We start from the raw sequence: 13,871 nt of genomic DNA, 5'->3' as shown, positions 1-13,871 counted from the left end.
CAGACACACACAGGCAGGCAGACACAGACACACACACACACACACACAGACAGACACACACACAAACACAGGCAGGCAGACACAGACACACACACACACACACACAGACAGACACACACACAAACACAGGCAGGCAGACACAGACACAGGCGGACACAGAGACACGCACACACGCACACACACACACAAACTGACAGACACAGGCACACACACAAACACAGACAGGCAGACACAGACACACACACACAGACAGACACACACACACACACACACACCCACACACACACACACACACACACCCACCCACACAGACAGACACACACACACACACACACACACACACAGACACACACACAAACACAGGCAGGCAGACACAGACACACACACACACACACACACACACACAGACACAGGCAGGCAGACACAGACACAGGCGGACACAGAGACACGCACACACGCACACATACATACACACAGACAGACACACACACAAACACACAGACAGAGAGACACACACACACACAGATGTTGTATTGTCTTCCTCCTCAGCAGGAGCTCATTTTAGCTCTGGGAATCTTCCCTGAATGTGAAGGTCCGGGTTCTCTTACTCCTGTCCCGGAGCGCTTCTGCCTCGGGCTTTAGGAGTCGCTAGCCGGACGGTGTTCTCGTACTGAACCGCCGGAGCGGAAGAGTGGCAGATCTTCATCCTTCTCTCCTCTTCCTCTTTCCTGCAGGAAGATTGCAGAGGGAATGTCTGACATCCCAGAGAAAATCCGCCTTTTCAAATAAGACAATAGGACGAGTGTTACAGGATGTTCTCTCTCTCTCTCTCTCTCTCTCTCTCTCTCTCTCTCTAATATATAGAACCTTCTAGGGGTTCCATCGTGGAATTTTGTGCATTTAATCTTTAATTAATTTGGTTTTACTTCACTTTTTTATGTTGATTAAGTTTTATGAATTAAACTGCTGAATAAAACATACTTTATCACTAGACAAACACTGAACCCACCTGATAAACAAAAGAATTATCCAAACATTTAAGACACAATTCTCCTTCTATAGAACCTTTTTAGCATAAAGGGTTCTTCAAAACTGAGCCAAGAACCCTAGAGTTATATACAGAACCCCACTCTTCTTTTTTTTTCTAAGATTGCAGGATTCGTAAAGTTTATGCTATTTCTGAGAATTGTCTTTTATAGCTACGAGTGATTGTTACGCTCTCTTGAGGAGAATGAGGAAACGTTCTTGCTAGCTGGACTCATTCTCAGTTTATCCATTATCTCATCAAATCTCTCTCTTTAACCGGAGCGCTGGGCACTCGGACGGAGAAAGCAAGAGTTTTCCCTCGTAATATGAATGTGGGGTTTGTCGGGATGAAAGAACATCAGTGTGTGTCTGTGAATGCAGCTTGGCTAGAAAATACTCACTTTTAATAGCATGCTTGATCAAACTAGCAGAGTATATGGTGTAAAACACAGCCTAAAGCATCCAGAAACGAGGATTGCTTCCTTCAACATTTCCAGTAAACACTAGCGTACACTAGCCGTCGTCACATGCTTGTTTCTGAACGCTGACCTCAAATTCTCATTCATTATTAACAGAAATGCTCCTTATGAGCTGAACCGGAGCTCACACAAGCGTCTGCATGTTCACTGCTGATCAAATTTTAGAAACAAGTCTTTTATGCTCATCAAGGCTGCATTTATTTGATCAAAAAATACAGAAAAAATGTTTTTACAGTTTAAAACAGCTTTAAAATATAGTAAAGTGTAATTTATTCCTGTGATCAAAGCTGAGTTTTCAGCATCATTACTCCAGTCTTCAGTGTCACATAATCCTTCAGAAATCACTCTAATATGAGGATCTGATGCTCAAGAAACATTTATTATTATTATCAATGTTGAAACCAGCCGTGCTACTTTATATTTCTGTGGTAACCTGTTGTGCCTTTATTTTTTGACGATTCTTTGAAAACTCAAAAGTAACTGTTTTTTAACATTATCTTTTGATCAATTGAATGCATCCTTGCTGAATAAAGGTCGGCCTATTTTTTTTTTTTTTTATAACCTCAACCTCAAAATTGTGTACATTTCGACATTATTTTTTTGGAGTGGTGATGTGACTCGAAAGCTGAATCTGGAGTACCTGAGCTGAGTCTGGAGAGAGAAGTCTTTCTTATGTTGGGCCAGAGCCTTTATTCTGGGACTGGGAACGGCCCGCAGCGCTGAGCGGGACAGAGGCCGGATTGATTCCTGGTTTCCCCATGTCAGCGTCCTGAAGCCCATACACAAGCACAACAGACACCGCCTCACATCAGCTGGATCAGGGGGCCAAACAACTCGTTAAAGGGATAGTTTACCCCAAAACGAAAACTCTGTCAGTAATTACTCTCCCTCATGTTGTTCATCCCCGTAAGACTTTCGTTCATCTTCGGGACACAAATTAAGATATTTTTGATTAAATCTGAGAGCTGGATCACTCCTCCATGTTAGTGACATGCCCCCTGCAATTCATACATTTTATATCATATTATAATGCAACTTATTAGGACAATATATTTATAGAATAGCAAAGTAGGCTTAATCAATATACAAGACTTAACCAAACAGATATATAAAGGCTATCATGATCATTTTGCCAAAAAATGAACCATGTAGCCTATTTGTTTAGATTATAATACGTTTTATTTTTAACTTAAACAAATACAACATATAACATTCGAAACTCATCGGCTTAGACTGCATTTGAAGAAAAATAAACACAACAGTGTTCTGTAGCCTTGTGCGAACTTATTCAATAGAATTAGACTTCTAGAATGTTCTTTCCGGTGCAAATTTTTTTAAAAAAAAAATGTTTTTAGTAGTTTTTCTTATCATAGCCTACAAATGTCTTCGGAAACACATTTTACTCGATTTACTGAAGCCTGTAAAATGCATTTGCAGCTGCACAGCTTGCACATTGAGCGTCTGGCTCGCTCAGGCTGCGCTGCGGCAACTGCACATCCAATGGCGCGGGCGCCTCTGACGTGCGACCAATGAGCCAACTCTACGTCAATACACGTCAGCCCGTCAAGGTGGCGCCAAGTCCCCGAATTTGCCATTATAGCAGCGGGTCTTCGTTCATTCATCATAGTCTGTCTGACATATACACTCACCGGCCACTTTATTAGGTACCCCATGCTAGTAACGGGTTGGACCCCCTTTTGCCTTCAGAACTGCCTCAATTCTTCGTGGCATAGATTCAACAAGGTGCTGGAAGCATTCCTCAGGGAGTTTGATCCATATTGACATGATGGCATCACACAGTTGCCGCAGATTTGTCGGCTGCACATCCATGATGCGAATCTCCCGTTCCACCACATCCCAAAGATGCTCTATTGGGTTGAGATCTGGTGACTGTGGAGGCCATTTTAGTACAGTGAACTCATTGTCATGTTCAAGAAACCAATTTGAAATGATTAGAGCTTTGTGACATGGTGGAAGTAGCCATCAGAGGATGGGTACATGGTGGCCATAAAGGGATGGACATGGTCAGAAACAATGCTCAGGTAGGCCGTGGCATTTAAACGATGCCCAATTGGCACTAAGGGGCCTAAAGTGTGCCAGGAAAACATCCCCCACACCATTACACCACCACCACCAGCCTGCACAGTGGTAACAAGGCATGATGGATCCATGTTCTCATTCTGTTTACGCCAAATTCTGACTCTAACATCTGAATGTCTCAACAGAAATCGAGACTCATCAGACCAGGCAACATTTTTCCAGTCTTCAACTGTTCAATTTTGGTGAGCTCTTGCAAATTGTAGCCTCTTTTTCCTATTTGTAGTGGAGATGAGTGGTACCCGGTGGAGTCTTCTGCTGTTGTAGCCCATCCGCCTCAAGGTTGTGCGTGTTGTGGCTTCACAAATGCTTTGCTGCATACCTCGGTTGTAACGAGTGGTTATTTCAGTCACTGTTGCCCTTCTATCAGCTCGAACCAGTCTGGCCATTCTCCTCTGACCTCTGGCATCAACAAGGCATTTCCGCCCACAGAACTGCCGCTCACTGGATGTTTTTTCTTTTTCGGACCATTCTCTGTAAACCCTAGAGATGGTTGTGCGTGAAAATCCCAGTAGATTAGCAGTTTCTGAAATACTCAGACCAGCCCTTCTGGCACCAACAATCATGCCACGTTCAAAGTCACTCAAATCAACTTTCTTCCCCATACTGATGCTCGGTTTGAACTGCAGGAGATTGTCTTGACCATGTCTACATGCCTAAATGCACTGAGTTGCCGCCATGTGATTGGCTGCTTAGAAATTAAGTGTTAACGAGCAGTTGGACAGGTGTACCTAATAAAGTGGCTGGTGAGTGTATATTAGAAGTTATGCGTCTGTCATGGATTTGCACTGAATTGATTCTCAAAAATACGGAACAAAGTGCGTTCCGTATCAGTTCAATACGGAACAAGCCTTTTATGTGTCAAATACGGAACGATTCCGTATTATACGGAACGGTTGGCAACCCTACTTAAGGGATCGAAACTGGCCGGCCCAAAAGTTATTAAAGACATCGTTAAAATAGTCCGAGTGACGACAGCGGCTCAACCTTAAGTTTATCAAGCGACGAGAATACTTTCTGTGCGCAAAAAACAAACAAAAATAACGACTTTATTCAACTCTTCATTTCCTTCTCTGTGGGCCTCGAGATTTCACGTAGTGTAACAGCGCAGCGCTTCAGTGTTGTACGTCACACACAGGCTCACTATTGGCCGACGCTGGTCATGTGTGTGTGTGCGTGTGACGTACAACCCAGAAGCGCTGCGCTGTTACACTACGTGAACTCACTCGAGGCCCACAGAGAAGGAAATGAAGAGTTGAATAAAGTCGTTATTTTTTTTTGTTTTTTTGCGCACAGAAAGTATTCTCGTCGCTTGATAAACTTAAGGTTGAGCCACTGTCGTCACTCGGACCATTTTAACGATGTCTTTAATAACTTTTGGGCCGGCCAGTTTCGATCCCTTAAGAAGCCTATGGAGGAGTGATCCAGCTCTCAGATTTAATCAAAAATATCTTAATTTGTGTTCCGAAGATGAACGAAAGTCTTACGGGGTTGAACAACATGAGGGAGAGTAATTACTGACAGAGTTTTCATTTTGGGGCGAACTATCCCTTTAAAGTCTGTATTTGGCTAGTGCTGAAAAATATAAGCCTTGAGTTTATTTGTATACTCTCAGATAAAAAGGTACGTCACTGGGGCAAAAGGTACACTTTTGTCCCTTTTCGGTACTAATATGTACATTTTAGATGCTAATATGTACCATTAAGGTACCAATATGCACTCTTTAGGTACATTTTGAAAAGGTACAGCCCCAGTGACAGCTTTCGTACCTTTTTTTCTGTGGCTGAAAACAGTTAGATTAGAGGTACTGATCAAGTTAAAGTACACACATACAAAATAAAGAAAGTTTTTACCAAGGTGTTGTGGCCCAAACAGTCTTGGACTTTTTTGGTTGAGCTAGAAATGAAATCCTACAAGCAAACATGTTATCAGCCTCTTGAAAATATAAAGAATTTAATGAAAAACTAAATGTTATTCTGATATACATACCTATCCAAGTCTTACAGGAAATAAAAAAAGAGCATATATTAGCACATTTTTCAGTACAAATACCATGAGAGCATTTTTAGCTTTTGATTTAAATGCAGACTTTACCTGAGTCCATTCTGGCCCGTGTGAAGACCTCTCGGCCCAAAGGATCCTGGGAAACTAAAAGCTTACTGAATAGTCACAATAGAGACCGGTTGTTGCCAAGGAAGCTGTTATTATGGCAACCGATGTCACATGGTGCAGCTCTGTCATCAAAGAGCAAGTACAAGTGACATCATAAACACAACAGGATTCCAGCAAGCAAAGAGCAAAAAATGATGTCATCGACAAAAATATTCAGGTGTTTCAATCGATATTTAATGGTTATCAAAAGACCAATCATAAAACATATCAAATCTTCACTTGATTTCTGGCATTAAAAATCCAATTAAACACAGAAAGGTCAAGTTACAAAATTAATATACAGACCCAGACATTTGCAGTGTAGACAATCCCGACACAAATCAGTGAGTTACATTATAAACCAATCAAAAGCAAGATAGTGCTGGGCAACGATTAATCACATCCAAAATAAAAGTTTGTGCTTACATAATATATGTGTGTGTACTTTGTATAATTATTTTGTATATATGAATACACACACATGCATGTATACATTTAAGAAATATTTGCATGTATATACTGTATATGTATTTATATTATATATATAAATAACACTTTTTCTTAAATATATACATGCATGTGTGTGTTTATATATATATATTTATATACACAGTACATACACTCACATAAATTATGTAAACACTAACTTTTATTTTGGATGTGATTAATCGTTGGCCAGCACTAAAGCAAATGCATCAAACACACACAGTCTTCATGAAAGAGCTTCAGAAGGTTCATAGCACACTCACACATCCCATAATGCACAATCACACAACTGCAGCAGCAATACACTAAAAAACATCATAATCTTTGGCATCTTTTTCAAAATGCTCCGTTTTTATGTGTTAGTGTGATTAAAAGACCGAACTATCTGATCTAGTCTCTCTTCTACTACAGAAACAGGCGGTCTGGTTGTCATTTGGTGAATGTAAGCCCTGAATAACTGTGACACAGAAACTATCTTCAGTCGCACAGCCGATGGTCAGTTGTCCGCCATCATGTCGATGATGATGTCACGGGCGTCCTGCACACCGGTGTTGGCCACACTCTTTCCCTTCTTCACCCGAGTGCCGATCACACTGAGCCGGTGTCCGTCGCCAACCGTGCCCAAATCCAGCGCCTCGTACAGGTCCGTGACCCCGCGGGCCCCGGGGACGTCCTGCGGGAGAGAGAAGCTCGGGTGAGACATCAAAAAACACCATGATGAATTAGTCCAAAGAGACCAGGAACAAGGGGTGTGTGATGTGCATCGTCTATCTATGAGGATATCGTAATGATGATGTCAGATTCCAATGGTGTGACATCATCGAATATGTCATTCACTTTGGAAAAAACACAAAAAGTATAGACAAAGATAACCACCAAATGTGGCCTTTATTGTTAATCTTTGTTCGATTATGGGGAAATACTACACTCTAAAAAAATGCTGTTGGGTTGTTTCAACCCAAATTTGGGTCAAATATGGACAAACCCAGCCGTTGGGTTAAATTTTAAATTATATTTTTAACCACACGTATGGGTTTGTCCATATTTGACCCAAAATGGGTTAAAACAACCCAGCATTTTTCATAAACAAAAATGGGCTAAAGGAAAACCCAACTTTTAGTTATTTTAGATAGATATGAAAAATTATATTGAGTCATCACTACTTACTTGGGTTGAAAAATAGTAAAGCAAAACGCACTAGGTCTAAGTGAAGCTTTTATACTATTTATATGATGATCTCATACCTCTTCTTTTTTCTGTATATATTATTTTCTTAATTTTTTACTTGTATTGTTATTTTATATATTACACTGTATATTTTCTTTTCCTATTTGTTGTAGTTGATATTTGATCGATATTTGAGATTTTGATACTATATGTTGGACTATTGTCATGTTTATTATTTGTAATATTACTGGCATTTAATTAAAACATTTTTGAATGCTTTCACTGTGTGATAAAGCCTAGAAGACTGCATTTAAAATGCCTCCTAAAAAAAAAAAAACCCTGTATGGGATTTTGGCCATTTCACCGGAGCAAGTGTGTTTTTCCTGAATATCAGCACAATTGAAAAATTTTATACAGATTTTATACTACAGTTAATATTGTGACTTATATTTTAGACAGTATTGTCAGTACAGGCTCTATTTCGCCAACGAAGTGTCTGAATTCCTGAATGAATCAGCGTCTTTGAACGAATCTTGGAATGAATGAATGACTTATGCTGCGTCTCAATTCGCCTGCTTATACTACGCCCTAAAAGTATGTACTCTTTTTGTGAAGAAAAAGTAGATACTTCTGAGTGTGTAGCAGAAGAGTACACAAGCTTTGGGACAAACTATCACGTCAAACAACTGCGTCTTTAACGGTTGCTCTCTGTCGATTCTGTCACAGTAAACTGACCTGTCAATCATCTTATCACAGTAAACTGACCTGTCAATCATCTTATCACAGTAAACTGACCTGTCAATCATCTTATCACAGTAAACTGACCTGTCAATCATCTTATCACAGTAAACTGACCTGTCAATCATCTTATCACAGTAAACTGACCTGTCAATCATCTTATCACAGTAAACTGCCCCGTCAATCATCTTGTCACAGTAAACTGACCTGTCAATCATCTTATCACAGTAAACTGACCTGTCAATCATCTTATCACAGTAAACTGGCCTGTCAATCATCTTATTACAGTAAACTGACCTGTCAATCATCTTATCACACAGTAAACTGATCTTGTCACAATAAACTGGCCTGTCAATCATCTTTGCACAGTAAACTGACCCGTCAATCATCTTATCACAGTAAACTGACCTGTCAATCATCTTATCACAGTAAACTGACCTGTCAATCATCTTTGCACAGTAAACTGACCTGTCAATCATCTTATCACAGTAAACTGACCTGTCAATCATCTTTACTGTCAATCATCTTATCACAGTAAACTGACCTGTCAATCATCTTGTCACACAGTAAACTGACCCGTCAATCATCTTATCACACAGTAAACTGACCTGTCAATCATCTTATCACAGTAAACTGACCTGTCAATCATCTTATCACAGTAAACTGACCTGTCAATCATCTTATCACAGTAAACTGACCTGTCAATCATCTTTACTGTCAATCATCTTATCACAGTAAACTGACCTGTCAATCATCTTATCACAGTAAACTGACCTGTCAATCATCTTATCACAGTAAACTGACCTGTCAATCATCTTTACTGTCAATCATCTTATCACAGTAAACTGACCTGTCAATCATATTCATGACTGACTCTCCTCATATTCATGCATAATGATACATTTGGCCAAACTGATCTTTATAAAAGTCCATCGTTATTGCAGATGGAATATAACACAGATAACATTACATCAAGATTTTAATCAGCTTAAATGTTGATTATTAGTCACTCAAACCTTTATCTGAACCGTCGGTCGCGCACATCTGCCATGTTTCGTAGTTTTCACTTTTTACTCGTGTTTGTAGTTCTGAACTGAATCCTCATCCAAAGCTCAATGGGTTGTGGGTAATATTAGCTGTTATAATGAGCACAAAGCCACACTTTAAAAATCCACCGGAAATAGTAGACCATCCGGGGACTTCTGACACACTCTTTTCAACACACTATGGTTTGGGACACACTTATTTGAATCTCACACACTGTTTAGGATGGATAGTGTGGACATCGAGACGCAGGGTTACTCAGTAATGCAGTGCTGCCACCTAGTGGTGGCTTTAGTATCAGTTCATTAAAGTATACATTTATATATAAATTTAATATACGCGGATCTATGAATATGCTAATTAGCCCCGCCTCCACTCACTCACAGCCGCTCAGAGATCCACTCGGTCGACTTACTGAGGTAAACTCTGCACAATGGTCTCGCTCTTTACATCGCCGGACACATAACGTGATAAATATGATTAGCCTTTAGTTTGACTATATTATCAAACATCTAATAATGTGTTGCTAATGTTACAAACCCATGTTCCCGTCCGCATCTCAGAGTCAGACGGCTGCCGTCTAACAATCATCAGAAACACACGTCATATTGTTCATCATAACACCGTAATATACATCATACATCCGCTTTATTGCTAAATCTACCCGATATTTGAGATCAACAGAACAATATACCAGGATAAGCTGCTTCTCTCCAGACTCCCCTGCTAGTTCACTGTTAATGATATGCTAAAGCCCGCCGGCACGGTGATCTGATTGGTTACAAGCTCGTTTGTGACGTCAGAAACACCAGCGATTTCAAACCGTGTTTTTGAGACTGTCTTTGGTTCACTGGAGAAAATAATCAGCAATGCTGTTGACTTATGAACTTACACACGGTTTGTATTAAAGCGTATTAAAAACACCACATAGACACATAAACAGGGCTTGAAATTAAAAATCAACTGTGACATTATATTTACTCACTTTGCTGGGGAAGTTCGTGTAAGCCGAATCTGCACAGATTTAGCGTAAATAGTCAACTCGTGAGTCCTCATGATATATTAAATACAGCGTATTGCACAGAATCTGCTCATTTCTGGCTTACTTGAACACACACGTCACTACGCAACAAATAACGGCGCGCTTGTTCACTTGCATTGAAGTAATAGCGAAGATTAAAAAGCATTTGGTTAGCAGAAAAGACAGTTATTTTCCAAAATCCTACTTTTTTAAATGTTCTTTGTGTGGTATAGATCGGTCCACCTAAAAATAAATTATTGGTGAAAAGGATGAGGATGAACGAGGAAGAGTGGAGATGCTGGATGACAGGATTTAGTTTGAATTAGAAATTAATGTATGAAATCCCAATTTTATAATATATATATATATATATATTTTTTTTTTTTAAGCTGTGACGTAGTTAATATGCTTAATTTCTTTTTTTCTTTCTTGTTTTTGGCTAGTAGAAGTTCTGAATGGCCAGTAACTAAATCATTTTGCAGCCAAATTGGCAGCTGAGTGAGAAAGTCGATTTCAAACCCTGCATATAAACAACATTAAAAGCTTGATTTCCCCCACCGGGAGAGTTTAATCTCACGTCTGAGCAGCCAGATGGCCCTGACACACTCGATCAGAGAGGATTAGTGTGTGTTCACCTGTTTGTTGGCGAGCAGCACTAGAGGAAGGCAGGGGTCGGCCGACAGGAGCTGATGGAGGAGGCGTTTGGCCAGAGGGAATCGCTCCGGGTCAGACGAGTCCACCACGAACACCATCACACGCGCTTTCCCCAGATACATCCGCCAGTAATCACGCAGCTTCTCTGTGCCTCCAACTGCACGACACACACACACACACACTAAATACTAGGGGTGTAACGAAACCCTCATGTCACGATTCGATACATATTACGATACGATACGATATTATTGCGAGACACATGATAAAAGGTTAACAAAAAATGGACTTGATTAAAATGCTAAATTTGGTATTACACTGGGGTGTAAATGAATAGGCTTGGACTTGGTCCTGATAACCCAAAGCACAGGACAATAGAGACACCAGAATACACATATTCATGATTCTGAAGATGAAAACAGAATTATTATAGATGAATATGCTTGATCTCTGTCACTGGCTAGATATATTTAAAATAAAGTCGGCCACTTTTTACTGGTGACATTTGCCATTATCAGGACCCACAAATATTCCCCCATTGCATTATTATACATTATATTCAACATAGTAGTTTAATGTAGTACTGAAACTAAAACTGAGAAAATATAAAAAATGTTCTCACACAGTACTTTTCATTTTGGGTGAACTATATACAAATATTGCCACTATCCCCGATACATATTTATGCATTTCTGTATTGCGATGTATTGAGACACGATATATTGTTACACCCCTACTAAATACTAATGCTATTACCCGTTTGAATAGCATGTTTTATGCACAGCTAACATCAACATTGCATTTATTTGATCAGTGCATGAGTTCAAACCCATGACTTTGATGTTGCAAGCATCATGCTACCGTCTCAGCCACGGGAACATGCGTGAGCTATATTTACTCTCTAAGAACTCGATCTGAAGCTCTTCCTTGTTGATGGAGACGGCGTTGAAGCCCTGAGTGGGACACACGTCTTGTTCCAGGCTGCCTGTGGCGAAACAGTGCAGTAAACTGGTCTTTCCCGCCCCGTCCAGACCCAAAACCAGCACCTGAGTACCTGCCGTCCTGGGCTAAACACACAGAGGACACAGAAAACACATCAGGACACAGAAAACAGCATGATGGGAGAGTAAAGCTGCCTCAAAGGTCACAGGAAGAGACGGATTACACTAAAACTACACTGAATTAATACCAAACAATGCACGCACATTTATTTTTTTAATGAACTTTCAGGTAACACTTTAACATATTTAAAAAAATGTCATGAAGAAGCATTACATAAACCAAAGTCATTATTTTAATGACTTTGGTAACACTTTATTTTAAGGTGTTACAGTGTAATTATACATTTAGGTACTGAGTAATATTAATAAACTACATGTACTTACTATAGGGTGGGTTTATTGCATGTAATTATGCCTAATTTATAAATGACTGTAGTAAAAACATGTAACGTGTTACAAGGACACTGTCAAATAAAGTAATAGCTTGACTTTTATTAAAACATTAATCACTGTTGCATGAGATTTCGTAATATTTTGCATGTTCGTTCACCATCTGTTATAATTATGTTGAAGAATTACTATTAACATTTCTAAAAAAAATTACTATCATAATAATACTATCTGGAACTATTTAAGCATTGCACATTTAGGAAAATATTAATTAAAAGATGAATGGTATTTTTAACCATTTGCATCTAAAATTATAAATTACAACGTTAACGAATTATTGACATTTAAAAAAAAAAATTAAACAAAGTTCCTTAATATTATATGAGACTATTTGCATGCACTGAAAGTATCATTTTAAGCATTACATATTATGATAAAGTTTATAAATGAACATTAACATTAGAGAAAATCTTAATTAAAAGTTGCATGAGGTTTTTAACTGTTTGCATCTACCTTAAGGATTTGCTATGCATTATATAATAATTGAATATTAGTATGAGGATATAGAATGTGCATGATCTTTTAAGCATTACAATATAATTTATGTAAACTGGACTGTCACATTGAGGCCTCGCGTGCAACCAAAACACACCACAGCGAAAGTCCAAGAGGATAAACTGGATCGAAACCAACAAACCTCTGATATTATAGGCGTCTTTTGCGCAGTTTCGGTCTTGGTCGCTTTATGCACGTGTTCTTTTTTCTCGTCCTTCACTTTTTTCTTGGGTTGTTGTGTTTGATGCATCAGATAGCAGAAAGCGCACGCGACTCCTCCCGTGAGCGCGAGCGCGGCGCCCATCATCCCGATCTCGCGCGCGCCGGGCATATTCACGCTCAACTCAAGCCCACAATATCAAATCAAGTTCAAATGTAAACAAACGCGATACTTTTATCACACGCACACGGGCATGATGCGCCACACAAAGGCCTCGCTGCGGCTCCACAAGTGGATTAGAAACTCTACAAGTGGATATTTCCGGGGAGCGGAAATAGCGAGAGCAAGGAATAGAATTATCAGCACAGAAAGCAATCGAATAAAAGCGCTTAATGAAGTTTATTCGTCGTCCTTGCACAAACGGAAAGGTGCAATCCGAGCTTTTGCGCTTCCTGGAGATCAACAACAAAAAGTCTCGTGAGGTAATCACAACAAACCGCGAGAGATTCTGATCTTAAAGTGTCTCTGCGGGGAGTCTGAGCTCAAATAATCCCCTGAGACGAACCTGCCAACGAGAGGAAATCTTTTCCATTTCATTTTAAAGGTCCACACTAGTCGGCGGTGACATGTTTGATTCAAGTATTGCGTGATCGTTCCAGCAGAGGGCGCTAGAATACAGAGCGAATTAATGAATGCGCAGCAGCAGCAGCGCCCTCTGCTGGTGAAATATAGCACTCACATAGATATTCAAGACAGTGACTGTAGAAAATGGTGTATAATTTAATTTTTTTTTTTATTCATCTTTTTGCCTCTATCATATACATAAATGTAAACTTATTATTATTACACGGCTTGGTTGAATTCTAATGTAGAACGCGGTCTGTTATTTCTTGATAAGTAAA

At 39.6% G+C, this 13,871-nt stretch overlaps 2 protein-coding genes across 3 annotated transcripts in view; both read right to left on the bottom strand.

The window, feature by feature from the left end:
- LOC130072085 (testicular haploid expressed gene protein-like) overlaps positions 1-5,713 on the bottom strand; it is a 13,710-nt gene extending 7,997 nt beyond the window's left edge. Inside the window, exons 1-3 of one of the 2 annotated variants that reach the window (XM_056237022.1) lie at positions 5,456-5,713; positions 2,146-2,274; positions 609-728 (exon numbers count right to left, since the gene is read on the bottom strand). In XM_056237022.1, coding sequence (XP_056092997.1) covers positions 609-728; positions 2,146-2,274; positions 5,456-5,589 — 383 coding nt within the window. In that variant the 5' untranslated portion in view covers positions 5,590-5,713. The remainder of the gene's footprint in view (positions 1-608; positions 729-2,145; positions 2,275-5,455) is intronic. The other variant, XM_056237023.1, reaches the window with a different exon arrangement.
- An 836-nt stretch (positions 5,714-6,549) lies between these two features.
- arl9 (ADP-ribosylation factor-like 9) lies at positions 6,550-13,636 on the bottom strand. Its single transcript, XM_056237026.1, has 4 exons — positions 12,952-13,636; positions 11,762-11,930; positions 10,845-11,020; positions 6,550-6,912 (listed from the first exon to the last, which is right to left on the bottom strand). The coding sequence occupies exons 1-4, from the start codon at positions 13,138-13,140 to the stop codon at positions 6,736-6,738; spliced, it is 711 nt and encodes a 236-aa protein (XP_056093001.1). The 5' UTR covers positions 13,141-13,636; the 3' UTR covers positions 6,550-6,735.
- Positions 13,637-13,871: the final 235 nt, after the last annotated feature.

This window comes from Rhinichthys klamathensis, unplaced genomic scaffold, assembly GCF_029890125.1.
Source record: "Rhinichthys klamathensis goyatoka isolate OS25496 unplaced genomic scaffold, OSU_Roscu_1.1 h1tg000475l_1, whole genome shotgun sequence".
In the NCBI taxonomy this organism is placed as follows: domain Eukaryota; kingdom Metazoa; phylum Chordata; class Actinopteri; order Cypriniformes; family Leuciscidae; genus Rhinichthys; species Rhinichthys klamathensis.
Note: the sequence above shows the minus strand (reverse complement) of the source record. Positions and strands in the feature narration are given on the sequence as shown.